At 48.3% G+C, this 13815-nt stretch overlaps 1 protein-coding gene across 2 annotated transcripts in view; it reads left to right on the top strand.

Annotated features, from left to right (window-relative positions):
• Window positions 1-13815, top strand: part of TNPO3 (transportin 3) — a 1270791-nt gene that overhangs the window by 1225313 nt on the left and 31663 nt on the right. For both annotated transcript variants that reach the window (XM_086918869.1, XM_086918868.1), the window contains exon 22: window positions 5479-5569. In XM_086918869.1, the coding sequence (XP_086774995.1) occupies window positions 5479-5539 (61 nt within the window). In that variant the 3' untranslated portion in view covers window positions 5540-5569. The remainder of the gene's footprint in view (window positions 1-5478; window positions 5570-13815) is intronic.

The following is a 13815-nucleotide window of genomic DNA, read 5'->3' as shown; positions in this document are numbered from 1 at the left end:
GCCATTTGACTTGCCTCCTGAAGTCTGTGATGTGATTCTGGCAGCCAGGCGTCCCTCCACAAAATCGGTATACTCCTGCAGGTGGAACAAATTTGTGGTATGGTCCACAGCAATGGCTGTGGATCCACTCTCTGCCCCCCTTTCAGAGGTTCTCCTCTTTCTTCTCTCTTGCCCAGCAGGGCTCTGCTCTGGGCACTATCAAGGGCTACCTTTCTGCCCTTTCCGCCTTCTTATGGCTACCTGATAAGCCTTCTTTGTTCAAGTCCCCGGTTGTCAATAGGTTCTTGAAAGGCATCACTCATATGTTTCCACCTGTTCCTTTCGTGATGCCTCAGTGGTTCTGACTTACCTGATGTGTGCACCCTTAGAGCCACTTCATAACTTTCCTCTTCGTCTTCTCACCCTTAAGACTGCCTTCCTAGTGGCCATCACCTCTGCCAGGAGAGTGAGTGAGCTCCAGTCCCTCTCTTCTAAACCTCCTTTCCTTTCCGCCCACCTTCTTTCCGCCTCCGCATCCCTTGAAAGAGGAAGAGAGGCTCCACTGTCTGGACCCAAAATGTGCGCTCTCATACTATCTGGATCGCACACGCCAGTTCCGGATGGATGACCGCCTCTTTGTTGGTAATGTGGGCGCTAAGAAAGGACGGGCGGTGCACAAATGGACCCTCTCTCGATGGGTCGTCTTGTGCATCAAGACGTGCTATTCTTTGGCTAAAAAGGAGCCTCCACTCGAGCCACGGCGGCTACTACTGCCCTGGGTTGGGGAGTCCCCTTACAGAACATCTGTCAGGCAGCTACGTGGGCCTCGCTGCACACGTTCGCAAGGCACTACTGCCTGGACAGCCAAGTCCGGAGAGATGGCTTATTTGGCCATTCCGTCCTCTAGGACTTTCTGGTGCGATCATTGGTTCGCAGACCCACCACCGGGGTTGGTATTGCTGGGGTATCTATTCTAAGGTAAGGAATCTAATACTAACCTGTTTCTTTCAGATGCACAAATTACTTACCTTCGGTAACGATATATCTGTAAGAAACAGTAGTTCGTATTAGATTCCTTACCGCCCAACCCATCCTCCCCGTTCTGCGAACCGATATCTAGGGTTAAGGTTCACCCCTTTCAGGGCCCTAGTTTCTTGACACCAGTGTTGGTTTTTATCATGGCTCTGCGTTTCTGGCACGGAAAAGCTGTGTATAAGAACTGACGTCGGAGCGCGAGGGCAGTGTCTAAGTACTCTGGCGAAGTCATCCTGACGACGGACGCGGAGCCGCAGACGACGCCTACTGACGCGCAAGGGTACTGCTACGCAAAAGTTTCCGGATCCAGTCTGACGCCTGGGGATATTCTAAGGTAAGGAATCTAATACTAACTACTGTTTCTTACAGATATATTGTTACCGAAGGTAAGTAACTTGTGCGTCATTTCTCTCTGTACCACTCTGACCCAATACCTGGCCTTGGCACCCTACTCTGCACTCTGGCACCCTACTCTGCACTCTGGCTCTCAGTTCTGCGCCGCTCCACACCTCTGCACTCTTCCCTGTGCCACTCCACCCCACTTCACTGTAAGCCACTCTGTCACTCAATTCTAAACAACTCCCTCTATGCCACTCCATCCCAATTTGCTCCACTATATTCTATGATACACTACTCCATTCTACACCACTACGCTCTGACAATCTACTTCGCTGTATGCCACACTGTGCAACACCCTCTGTCACTTTAGTCTATACCACTTCACGATAATTTCTGCCACTCAGCTCTAAAACACTACTCAACTCTGACACTGTGCTCCACTCTACACCCTTCCACTCTGACACTCAACTCTCTCCTTGACATCCCATAACACTGTATGCTACTCCATGACACTCCACTTTGCTCCTCACTCAACTCTACTGTACGTCACACCATGCCACTTCATAACAATCCACTCTACTCCACCTTAGGACACTCCACACCAATCTCCTTTACCCTACTAACGTTTAGCCATGCTGAACAGCAGCCACTCTGGTGTACAACATTGCTAAAACACATTGGCAAATCCAATAGCTCCTGCATATGTGAGACCTATTGGCTTTACCAATTCTTGTTTCATCTGGAATGGGCAGGCATAGGGGTTAGTGTCAATCCGCGTACCTCTCTATTCTGCCCTACGCCCTTAGTCATGTTTCTTTGGGTTTTGTGTTTTAAGTAGAGCGGCCTGCTGCGCCTCTGATATGCTTGCAGGACTACTCATTTGGTGTGCAGTAATTTCAGCAGCCACTCAACTTGATAATGTTCGTCAAAAGGTTATACAGTGCAAATGCCATGAGATGTTATCATGAAAATATAGTGCACACTACTGCAACATGCACCACTATTAGTGCAGCTGGTATCACCATCTCTCCATAGGATATGCCTTTTGATCGAGAGGAAACCCTGAACTGCGATTCTCTTTGGTGCACCTGCCGGAAATTTAAGGGAAGTTTGCAGTGTTCCAGCATATGTTATTTCTGTTGGGTGTGCTTTAGATTGTGAAAACGTTTTCACTATGTATATATCGGATAGAGACATCTAGCCGCAGATTCCTTAACTTAGAATATCCCCAGGCGTCAGACTGGATCTGAAAAACTTTCCACAGCAGCACCTCTATGTGCCGAGGTCGGGGCTGCATGGCTCCGCCCTAACGTCATCCATGTGACGTCAGCGGAGCCAGATAAGGCCCTCCTGGTGCGCTGACGTCAGTTTTCTTCTTTTCGCGTCTCAACACGGGTCCAGGGAAAACCAGTGGTTCCTTATCCTGTTTTCAGGCCTTCTCAACTCCTTTGGCGTCGCAGAACAGTGTGCGATGCCTTTGGGCTTCAAGGCGTGTGAGACCTGTATGCAGCTAATGTCTGTCACGGATCCCCACGCGATATGTATGTGGTGCCTACGAGTGCACCACGACTCCGAAGAGTGCGACTCCTGTCGCCAGGTGAAACGAAAGTCCCTATGGGAGCGTCGTATGAAGCTGCTGGATGTCCGGTCCTGCGCCTTCACGCCGCTGATCTTGTGTTTGGGCCGCTCCTGGGGTAGTTCCCACAGACGTCGTTCAGAGACAGGTAAGCACACGCATAAGTCACGGAGGTCGCCCTCCCGTAAACGTGCCGCAGGGGCCCACGGCTCTCTGTCTGTGCCAAGCACAGGCACCCAGGTACCCAGGTGTCATCGCCCCCATACCCACCCTTTCCGGGTGTCAGAGCGACAAGGACCTAGATGGAGGCCTATTCAAGGGCTCTCCAGTCTTTCTTCGGGTCACCCCTTCTCCCTGGTGCTCCTTCGGGTACCACAGAGGAGGAAGGCACTCATGTCGGGTCTTTGACGGCTTTGTGCATCGACTCCAGTTCTGGAGTCGATACGTCGTCCATTCAGCCCACCAGTCGAGTTGCCGCCATCCTTTTGTGTGCCCTTTCCAAACAGGAGTTTTTTCCTATTTCCCTGCTACTTTCCACACAGGTGTTTTTGACGCTTCTGCTTTGGGTTCCTGCTATAACACTCAGAGGAAGTGTTCTCTTCAAGTTACTTGCTTTCTTGGGTTGTCTTGTCTGTACATTCCTAGACCATTAGATTGGTCTTGACTGGTTCCACCTTCGTGTCCTGCTCCTTCTCCTAGTCTGTCTAGTGGGGACTATGGCTCCTTCTGGACGGGTGGCTGATGTTGCTTACGGATCTTGACATTTTTCTGTCCAACTCTGCTTCACCATGACTGTTGGTACTTATGGCGTACTTGTCTTGTTTTATGCAGCACATTCTTTTTCGATGTGCATCTTTCTTTATATCTGCTCTGTGCTCTTCCCACAGCGGAGTCGCGCAGACAACGTTACTTGCTGCAGTGTCAGTGCGGTCTGCTAATGGAGCAACCTCTTGTGTGTCTGGGCTGCTCATGCTACCCTCCAGGAGGATTTCCCTACACTTGGTGTGGTTCTGGCGGCACACTGTAGGCTTATATGTATTCCTTCTCCCGCATCAATACCAGTATTACTGGGTTTGTGTTCTGGGTGCTTCTACTTGTTGTCGTCCGCCCTCTCTCATTTTTTGTGAAGGAGCGACTGTTTACTGCAGTGCCTTGTGTTTCTGGTACTGTCTGCACTTTCTGGCCAGGTGTCGGCATCCTGCCAATGCTAACTCGCGTATCCTAGCTGGCAATAGCGGTGCGTTTTACCACTATTGTGCATACTCTGACAATATGCGCATACTCTGACAATATGCGCTGACTCTTATCATGCCGTTTTTGTTCTCTCTCTGGGTCTTGCTTCCTATAGACAATTGTGATCCTGCGGATCCATCTGACCCTAGGCTCCGTTCATTTTCTTTACGAAGCCATGTACTCTCACTTCCACACCGCCATTTCTGGCTCTGTGCTTCTTTTTCTCCCCACCCGGTATACACGCAAACGTTTTCCAGCCGTTCTGAGGACCTTTTCAGGTTGAGTTTTATGCATTCGCCTCCCTCTCGGTGGCTTTGTCGTCCTGCGGGGTGACCTCTTGAATTCACTCCTCAACGGGATGCTGCATTCAGTTTTGCTTACTCTTCTGCACGCATTCTCGTGATTAAGCGATATTCTCATGTCATGTGTCTTTTTGCGTCCCTACCGCCTAGGTCGTACAGTGTGGGGTCTCTAAATGTCCCCCCATACCCTCTTTCTCAATAACCTTGAGGTCTCTTACCTCCCTGGCAGTCCATTGGTTTAAAGTCTTTTGGCTCTGTCTTAGTCTATGGGTCTCTTACAGGGGATGCAACTTCACTTTCTGGTGCCGACTTGTGGTGGATTGCCATTGCTCATATGTCAGGGCTTGTTTCCCATCACAATTATCTATTGTGGTTCCAGACTTCTCACGTCTGCCATGCTGTTTTTTCACATCTTCTGCCTCTGGGGAGGGTTTCGCCTTCGCCTGTGCGGGGTTGCTTCTCAGAGCAGTGTTCTGCTCTTTCCCTTCACTATTTTTCATTCTCCAGTGCCTGGCACTGTCCTTCATGGTGCTGCTTTTCACCATTCAATTTCTTTTTCTTTTTCATCTTTTTCGCACACTGTTCCCATACTCTCAACGTTTTTGGTGGTGGCTCCAGGTTGTGGCGCGGAAAAGTTTTTCCAGTGAAAACTGACGTCAGTGCGCTGGGAGAGGCTTATATGGCTCCGCTGATGTCACGTCTGTGGTGCTGCTGCAGAAAGTTTTCCGGGTCCGGTCAGACGCCTGGGGATGTTCTAAGTTAAGGAATCTGCGGCTAGACTGTGTCTCTACCAGATACATAGTTACCAAGGGTAAGGAACTGTCAATGTTTGTTTTTTCAAAAATGCATTTTTAAAAAATCCTGGAAATATTCATTGATAGTACTCACTGTCATTAGTACACACTTGCGTATGAGAAATGGTGTTCTGTTCTCTGCACTGTTACTTCATTTTGATTCTCATTCTTTAAGCTGAATACCCTTTTGGTTTCATGTGTTTTATTTTCCGTTTTGCAGTGCAGAGGAATGTAAACCGGTTTGCTGGGCTCTGAGGGACTTCACCAGGTTGTTTCGATAACTGTATTCCAGCACTTTCCCTGTCTCCAAGGTGAGTCTTGAATCCACTTGTGGGGTTCCCTTTAGATCAGTAATATTGTCTTGTATGGTCACTATTACATCAGTAATAATACTAGTAGCACAGGATACTTTTTGTTGAACGGAAGTAGCTCTTGTTATAGAAAATGTTGGAGGACAGTTTAGTGTTTGTTATTTAAAGCAAACTCTGAACTCTGACTAGCCTGGTACATTAGACAAAGGGACATAAACCTTGGGAAAAAATAAAGAAAAACAAGAAGGATACTTGCGGGAAATGGGTTACTCATCCGGCAATAAGGTGGTGTTGGAAACAAGAGGTTACTCTATTTCTAAAACCCAAAAAGTGACCTGGATGTAAAACTAGCAACTGTTTTCTCTCCTTCTTTCTATAGAATGACCCACTCCTTACCATCCATCCCCTACATTGTTTACGCTCTCTGTGTATAGCCTACTCCATTTCGCGTTCATGTGTCTCTAATTTCTGTAGTATTTCTGCAATTTGCACACAATTCACAGATCACAACCTCCCTCTTTGTAACTATCCCCAAAGCCTAACAACGAATCTCCATTTCATATACCCCCCACTGATCACATTGATCTAGTGTTAATTTAATTTAACACAAACTGGAGACATTGGAGTAAATTCATGAAATGGTTTCTTTGATTGCTCAGGTCTAATCCAAACAACCAGTAATAACCTTTGTTTCCGGAGTAGCATGCTACCTGTATGAAAGTGTGTCATTGCCTCAGAGTAGTAAGTACTAAATAAATGCAGTAAGTACATTTTTTATCTTTGTCATAGAACAGTACAGCTCCTTAGCAGGCAGGCATACTTCGAACAGATACAGTAACACTCTTTAGGTTCAGTGCACATCAGAGAGCACAATGATTGTTTAACGCAAAGAAATAGGTACCATTGGCTTTGAACTGCTGTAATCTGAAAAGAATAAAAGAATGACATAAAATATAAGCATTTCTGGGTACTAAAAATATAATTGGCAAGGTTTAATTTTCGCCCACCAGTCTAGCACTACAATGCATTTGTTTTAGCTGGATGTGTACATGTCATAAGGAAAAAACGGAACCCAGTACATCAACACAGTAATTCAACACCAATACTGCTGTTTCCTTGCACTAATGAGAATCTGCTTTGCCTGTGATGTGCATAAATGTCCAATGGGTACCCTTACATTTCTATTGCAAATATATAATTTGAAATGTTAATTGGCTTCATATAACCACTATATTTAAGCAGCCTGTTATACTTGTTCCTTTTTTTCCAAATCATTTTTAGGTCTCGCCTAGGCAACGCGCATGCGTTGCTCTAGGAGAGGACCTTTAGAAATTGGTCAGTTCTTTTTCAGCACTTGTGCTGGCATCCACCTTGCGGGAGCGAGCAGCATTGCGCACACTAATTGAAAACGTGGTGTGCGAGCTGCTGATAGCTATCGCAAGGGGAATGCCAGCACAAGCACTTCTTGTTCTCTCTCTCTCTCTCTCCAAATTCTACCTTACTTTTTGCTTTCATCTTTCCTTTATTTCTTCCTTGCTCCGAATTACCTTTTCCTTACCCTGGTCCTCTCCTTTCTTTTATAGGCCTCCTGCGCCCCTTTATCGCCATATATCCATCGTTCTCACCCTTTCCTTTCTTATTTCCTGCTTTTCTTCTTCTCCAGTATTAGGGTGTCTTTCATAGATTCACATGCTTGAATATTTCCTGTCGTCGAAGTGGGAGTCCCACAGTAAATAAAATAGCAATGAAATACTAATAACATATGTATGTAAAAACATAACACATAAAATACACACTAGAAATAGTTGCAAATACCAAGTCATAATTCCTACATAGGAATACATGGCAAGAGAGAAAAAACACTTGTACATATCCTAGTCATTATGTTAGTCCAAACTACTGCCAGTCAGGCGCAAGCACCCCTCCAGAACCTTCTCCTTAGAGCTCAGTCCCTCAGATTTTCTACTGCACGTCGTGTGAAGGGAGTCTCCCTGAGCTCTGCTCAGTTTTTACTACTACTTCTGATTTCAAGTGAATTCTACTATGTCTTCAAGTAAGAAGTCTTTATTTAGACCTTGTTCTTCTTGTGGGAAGTTGCGGCTCTACTCTGAAGATCCCCACAAGAAGTGTATCTACTGTCTTTATCCGGACCACGAGGTAGGCAAATGTAAGATCTGTAGGACCTTCTCCACTAAGACCCTTAAAGATAGGGAAGGTTGTCTCCTTCTCTGGTTACAAAGGTTAAAGGACAAAGATTCAGCTCTTTCTGACGCAGAAAGCCTGGTGTCAGGAACTTCTAAAGCCGCCTCAAAACGTAGCAGTGTGCAGGAATTGCCTTCTCCTTTTTTGAAGAAAAAGAAACTGTCACTCAAAGACGCTCCCGTGGTGTCTTCACCTCCTCCTGCTATGCCTACGCCCACAGGATTTGACTCTCAGACGTCTTCAGCTTCTTCCCATCATGTTTCTGCCAAAAGACATGTGAAATCCCGTCGATGATCGTTCCGGCGACGAAATCTGCCGTCTCCGGCTCGTCGACGACGGCTTCTGCTTCTGGCACGTCGACGACTGCTGCGTCAACACCATACATGTCGACAAAGGTATACCTCAGCTTTAAAACAGTCTTGTCGACGATACCTATCGCCTTGTCGTCGAAGAAGACTCTTTCGTCGACAGCAAGATCTTAATCGACGAAAGTTGTTAAGAGTGCCTCCTCGTCGTCCACTCCGTCGACGGTTGCTTCATTAACGGCAGCTTCATCAACGATGACTTTGTCGATGGTGGCTTTGTCGATGGTGGCTCCGTCGATGCCTATGCCGTCGTCCGCGGCTGCTTCGACGACGACTTCGTCAACGACCATTTCATCCTCCTTTGCTTCATTGCCTCTGGTGCCACTTCCTTCATCAGGGCCTGGTTCTTCCATCATTGACCCTTTGCACCAGCGTCAACAGGTGCCTGTGGACCAGATCTCCATTCCAAGTGACACGCAGCCTCCATCACCGTTGTTTGCCACAGGTTCAGAACAGGACTCTGGTTCGGAGGAGGATGTAGATGATCATTTTCGAGCGGCACGAAGCCCGTCTGAATTGGTTATTAAATGCCATGACTATGGGGATGACCATAAGGATCCGTATTTTCAGGAAGAAGACCGTTCTATTCAAGTTCCAACAGCGACACTGCCTGTCTCTCATCTCCAATCTCCGGCACATGTTGGAATATTACAACAGGCGTTTCCCGCCATCTCACCAGGGTTCACCGGTGCCAACTGCACCTGCGCCTGCTACGGCTCCTGCTCCGCTGCCACAACCAGCAGCGCCATCTCCTCAAGTTCAAACTTCTGTTCAAATACACACTACAGTGTATGCTGATGAGGATGATGATGTCCGCCCAGAGCGAGAGGATGGTGAGGTTTAGGATGATGACGATGACAATGGTAATATGGCCAAGTGGGACGATTACCAGATGCAGACCCCATCCCCGCCTCCCGTGACGCCAGGGGATTCCCCTCCTGTGGACATTGCAAGCTTCCACCAGCTTATGGATAGATCAATCAATCAAGAAATTTGTATAGCGCGCTACTGACCCGGAGGGTCTCAAGGCGCGGGGGGGGGGCGCTACTGCTCGAACAGCCAGGTTTTCAGTTGCTTCCTGAAGGAGAGGTGGTCTTGGGTGAGGGGGAGGTTGATGGGGAGGGAGTTCCAGGTCTTGGCTGCCAGGTAGGAGAAGGATCTTCCTCCCATGGTGGTTCTCGGATGTGTGGAACGGCGGCGAGGGCGTGGTTGGTCGATCGTAGTTGGTGAGTGGGAGTGTAGAAGGTCAGGCGGTTGTGAGGTACCTGGGGCCCAGGTCGTGGAGGGCTTTGTGTGTGTGGGTGAGGAGGCGGAACGTGATTCTTTTGCTGACGGGGAGCCAGTGCAGGTCTCTCAGGTGTCTGGAGATGTGGCTGTGGCGGGAAATGTCCAGGATGAGTCGTGCGGAGGCGTTCTGGATGCGTTTGAGTCTTTTCTGCAGTTTGGCTGTGGTTCTGGTGTAGAATGTGTTTCCGTAGTCTAGTCGGCTGGTGACAAGAGCCTTGGTGACCGTCTTCCTGGTTTCGGTGGGGATCCATCTGAAGATCTTTCGGAGCATGCGTAGGATGTTGAAGCATGAAGACGAGACGGCGTTGACTTGTCTGGTCATTGACAGGGAAGAGTCCAGGATGAAGCCCAGGTTGCGTGCGTGGTCCGTTGCTTCGGGTGCGCTGCCTAGGGCCGGGGGCCACCAGGAGTCATCCCAGGCAGAAGGTGTTGGTCCAAGGATGAGGACTTCCGTCTTGTCTGAGTTCAGTTTCAGGCGGCTGTTATTCATCCCTTCGTGTAGGTTAGTTCTGGCGGTGGCGGGGTAGTTGGTGAGGGAGAGGATCAGCTGGGTGTCGTCGGCGTAGGAGATGATGTTGAGGTGTGTTGGCGTGCGATGGCTGCGAGGGGGCTCATGTGCACGTTGAAGAGGGTGGGGCTGAGTGATGAGCCTTGTGGTACACCGCAGATGACTTCGGTGGCCTCAGATCTGAACGGGGGGAGGCGGACTCTCTGGGTTCTTCCGGTGAGGAACGAGATGATCCACTCCAGTGCCTTCTCTTGGATTCCGACGTTGCTGAGGCGGCAGACAGTATCGAACGCTGCGGAGAGGTCCAGGAGGATGAGGGCCGCTGTTTCCCCGTTGTCGAGCAGGGTTCGGATGTCATCAGTGGCTGCGATGAGGGCGGTCTCTGTGCTGTGATAGTGCGACATTTGAGAGCACCGAAGTACTCTCGTTACCTCACCCACAGAAAGCGGGTGCATAGGTGTGAAGATGTGTCAGGTTTTGCCGTTGAAGTCTATGGAGCCTGTGAAGAAAGATGCTGCAGGCGACCAGGAGGAAGATATCCGGGTGGATCCAAGGGTGGATCGAGGATGAAGAGGACCTGAAAGCAGAGGGGACAGAGTCTAGGTCACTAGCCAGTTACCGGGTGGAACCAGGAAGGAACCAGACGTCGTCGAGGAGCAATCGGGTGCTGGAGTGAAGCTTGTAGTTGCAGCCACGCGGACCAGGAGGCGTCGAGGACGACCAGGTGCTGGAGAGGAGCTGTCCCACGAAGGATCTCGCAGGTGGAGGGGTCGGCTTCAAGATCAGAGCCAACAAGCCTAAGCAAAGGCAACCCACGCAGGATACACAAGGAGCTTCTGGTGCAGACCAGGAGGGTCTGAGGTACTTCACCTTTGCAGGGAATCAAGGGCCAGTCTGAAGCAACCAGACCAGCGATGGAGTTTCGAAAAGGATCGTCGCCATGGGCTACTAGCCAACGGGCCAGCAACCGGACAACGCGTCGAGCAGAACACAAGCAGAAGGGCCCCACGCAGATCTCGTGGAGTGTGGAGGGCTGGTCTTCGGTGCAGGTGGAGCTCGGTGTCGGGGTGTCTCAGTCCCCAGGGCATAGCTTCGAGGAGTCCTCAGGAGCTGCACTGTTAGCAAGTTGTCCACTTGCTTCCACGCGTCCCGACGCCATCCACGGGGCTCAGCTGTGCTGGTGTCGTGCAGTGGGGTCAGAGGGATCCGGGAGTCGAGATCTTGTCAGGCTCTGTGCTTGGGTTCCGGTGGGAACAGGGACAAAGCAAGCCGTTGAGTTGCTGGATGGTGCCTGGTTTCCCAGGGTGGTCACTCCTTGGCCACAGGGGAGATTCTTCAGTCTTCAGCTTGGATGAATGTCGAAGGGTCCAGAGTTAAGTCTCCTGGGTCAGCTCCTACCGTTATACAACTAAAGGGGTCTGGTTTGTCACTAGGTCCCTCCTGTGGGTGGGACCAGGAAGGAGGGTGGTTACACCCCCTTTCCTTTGTGCAGTTTCGCGCCAGAGCTGGGGCTGGAGTGCCCCAGCAACCGGTTTGAACTGGGGTATGCATGGAGCACCTAGAGTGCTCCAGGCAGTGTCTGATTCTATTCAGCCCTCCCTGTCCCAATACACATCCTCCTGTCCGGGGTGGTGCTCGCACCTCCCCAAGCAGGAAACCTATTGTCCAAACCTCCGTGACTGGAAGGACTCCCAGCATCAGGAGGTCAGACTTGTGTCTGTGGCAGCAGCATCCATTTTGTGGTGCTGGGGCTCTGGTTAACTTTAACTGGGATAGTCAGAACTAACATGTTTTCTCGCTCTAGAAGGGTGGAATGCTACCCCCGTCGCCAGAATTGACGAGGGGGTAGTATTCCAAAGTGTATGCCACCTTACACAACATGTTTTTGATAAAGCCAAACCAAAGTTAGCATTAACAGCGATGATTATAAAGCACTTAAGAGTATATGGTATGGCAATATCATAGAACAGCTATAAGGACAAAGTTCCAAAAGCTGCAGACAGGCTCAGCTCATGCTAGAGCACCATCTCACACATAACCATGCACTCTGCCTTCAGGATTGTTAACACCCAAAGGAGTTAGGTCCTTAGCGGGACAGGGGCCGACTGGACCTTTGTATTCAGAGAAAAACAACAACAAATTGCCTGCCCCTCCTTATTAATTATAATAGGATTAATCTAATCAAGACCAAACACCTACTCAGTTTTGTTCGATCTGGTACTTTGATTTATACCACTTCATTTTTATTTTTTGCAAAATATCAAAAACGTGCTTTAGGCAGAAAAAAGGGGATACACCTTATCATGTGGCGTTTGTGTGTGCATTTCATACATTTATAAACATTACATATAGAACAAAGGGATTATTCACAAAATGAAAACATTTTTAGAAGAAAAACATCCAACAAATATTTACACAAAACAATCAACATTTACCAAAAAAGAAACAAATATAAATTTCATCGCTTGTCATAAGACAACGTCAAATGCCCAGGAACATTGAGAACGATTTCAATAATCCTAATGTGTACTCAATATCTTATTCTGTTCCTGTTGAATTGCCGACGCGTTTCGAGTTAGGGCCAAATGGTTCCCGAACTCTCATCAGGGCCTTATGAGTATCTGTATGGGATGTAGAGAATGATGACTTTTAGTGGAAAGTCTAAAGGGCTCGTCGCTGCTTTAATTAAAAAAAACTTATTGCATGCCAAAATGTACCTGTGTTCCTTAGAAGAGAAGCGGTGTATTCTCAGGCTTCCCAACCAGGGAGGTGTGGGGGGGGGGGGGGGGTGGGGGGGGAGAAGGAAGAGTGGAATCTGAAAGCTAATCTTCCTTATGGGCAACTGCTACGAATACGTAGGAATTGTATCGAAATAAAATACTACGACAGCCATGCACAGACCTTCTGTGAAGAAATGAAGCACAGAGGGTATCCCAAAAAGCTTCTTAAGCATTCATATAAAAGGGCCCGTTTTACACCATGGGATTGCCTTTTCGAAACTAGGGAGAAAAAAGAATTCGATCGTCTGGTCTGTGTAACCACCTTCGGACCAGACACACATAAAATGCGCCAAACAGTGCTGAAGAATTGGCACCTTTTGGAGGGGTTAGAATGTCCATTCCCCAGCCCTATATTCGCTTACAAAAAGAATAAAAGCGTAGGGCAACAAATCGTCCGCGCAGACATTTCACTACCAAAACAGAAACATGACCTGTTGTCCCCTTGGAATATCAAACCATTGGAAGGACACCACAGATGTGGTAACTGTGTTGCATGTGCAAACACTGTAGAGGGCAAGGAATTACAGCACATGCATGTGAAATGGAAACATTCCACTTTCTCCAATTGCAAGACTAAAAACGTAGTTTACGTTATCATTTGCCCGTGCGACAAGATCTATATCCGGAAAACAAACCAGCAAGTCAATGCACGCATAGGCCAGCACAAATCCCGCCTAAAAGGAAAGTACTCACCGCCCCTATGGTCGAGCACTACATTGAAAAAGCACATACTGACAATGATTTCAAATGGTCTGTACTGTTCACGATAAACAATACACAGTGCCCCCTTGATGTTGACAAGGTGTTGTTGCAAAAAGAAGCCTACTTTATCTTAAAATTCAATTCTACCCTCACTGGGTTAAACAGTATGTCTGAATTAGCCAGAGTGTGATAGCGTCTGCAAGTTGGACCACCGAATCTTTCACATCTGACGATAAATGCGTCTGGCCATACAGCTGCTGCCTAAATAATTTAATATCCTGACCGACATTTACTTTCTGTCGTGCTCATTAAATTTAAGGTGTTTCACTAAAAATAAAAAAGAACTACTTCTCCCAGAATTCTTGGGTACTCCACTCGCACCCATAATTCAATTCCAAAATG

Source organism: Lissotriton vulgaris, chromosome 1_1, assembly GCF_964263255.1.
Source record: "Lissotriton vulgaris chromosome 1_1, aLisVul1.2, whole genome shotgun sequence".
NCBI lineage: Eukaryota > Metazoa > Chordata > Amphibia > Caudata > Salamandridae > Lissotriton > Lissotriton vulgaris.
The sequence above is the reverse complement of the archived record's forward strand: the minus strand, read 5'-3'. Positions and strand labels throughout refer to the sequence as shown.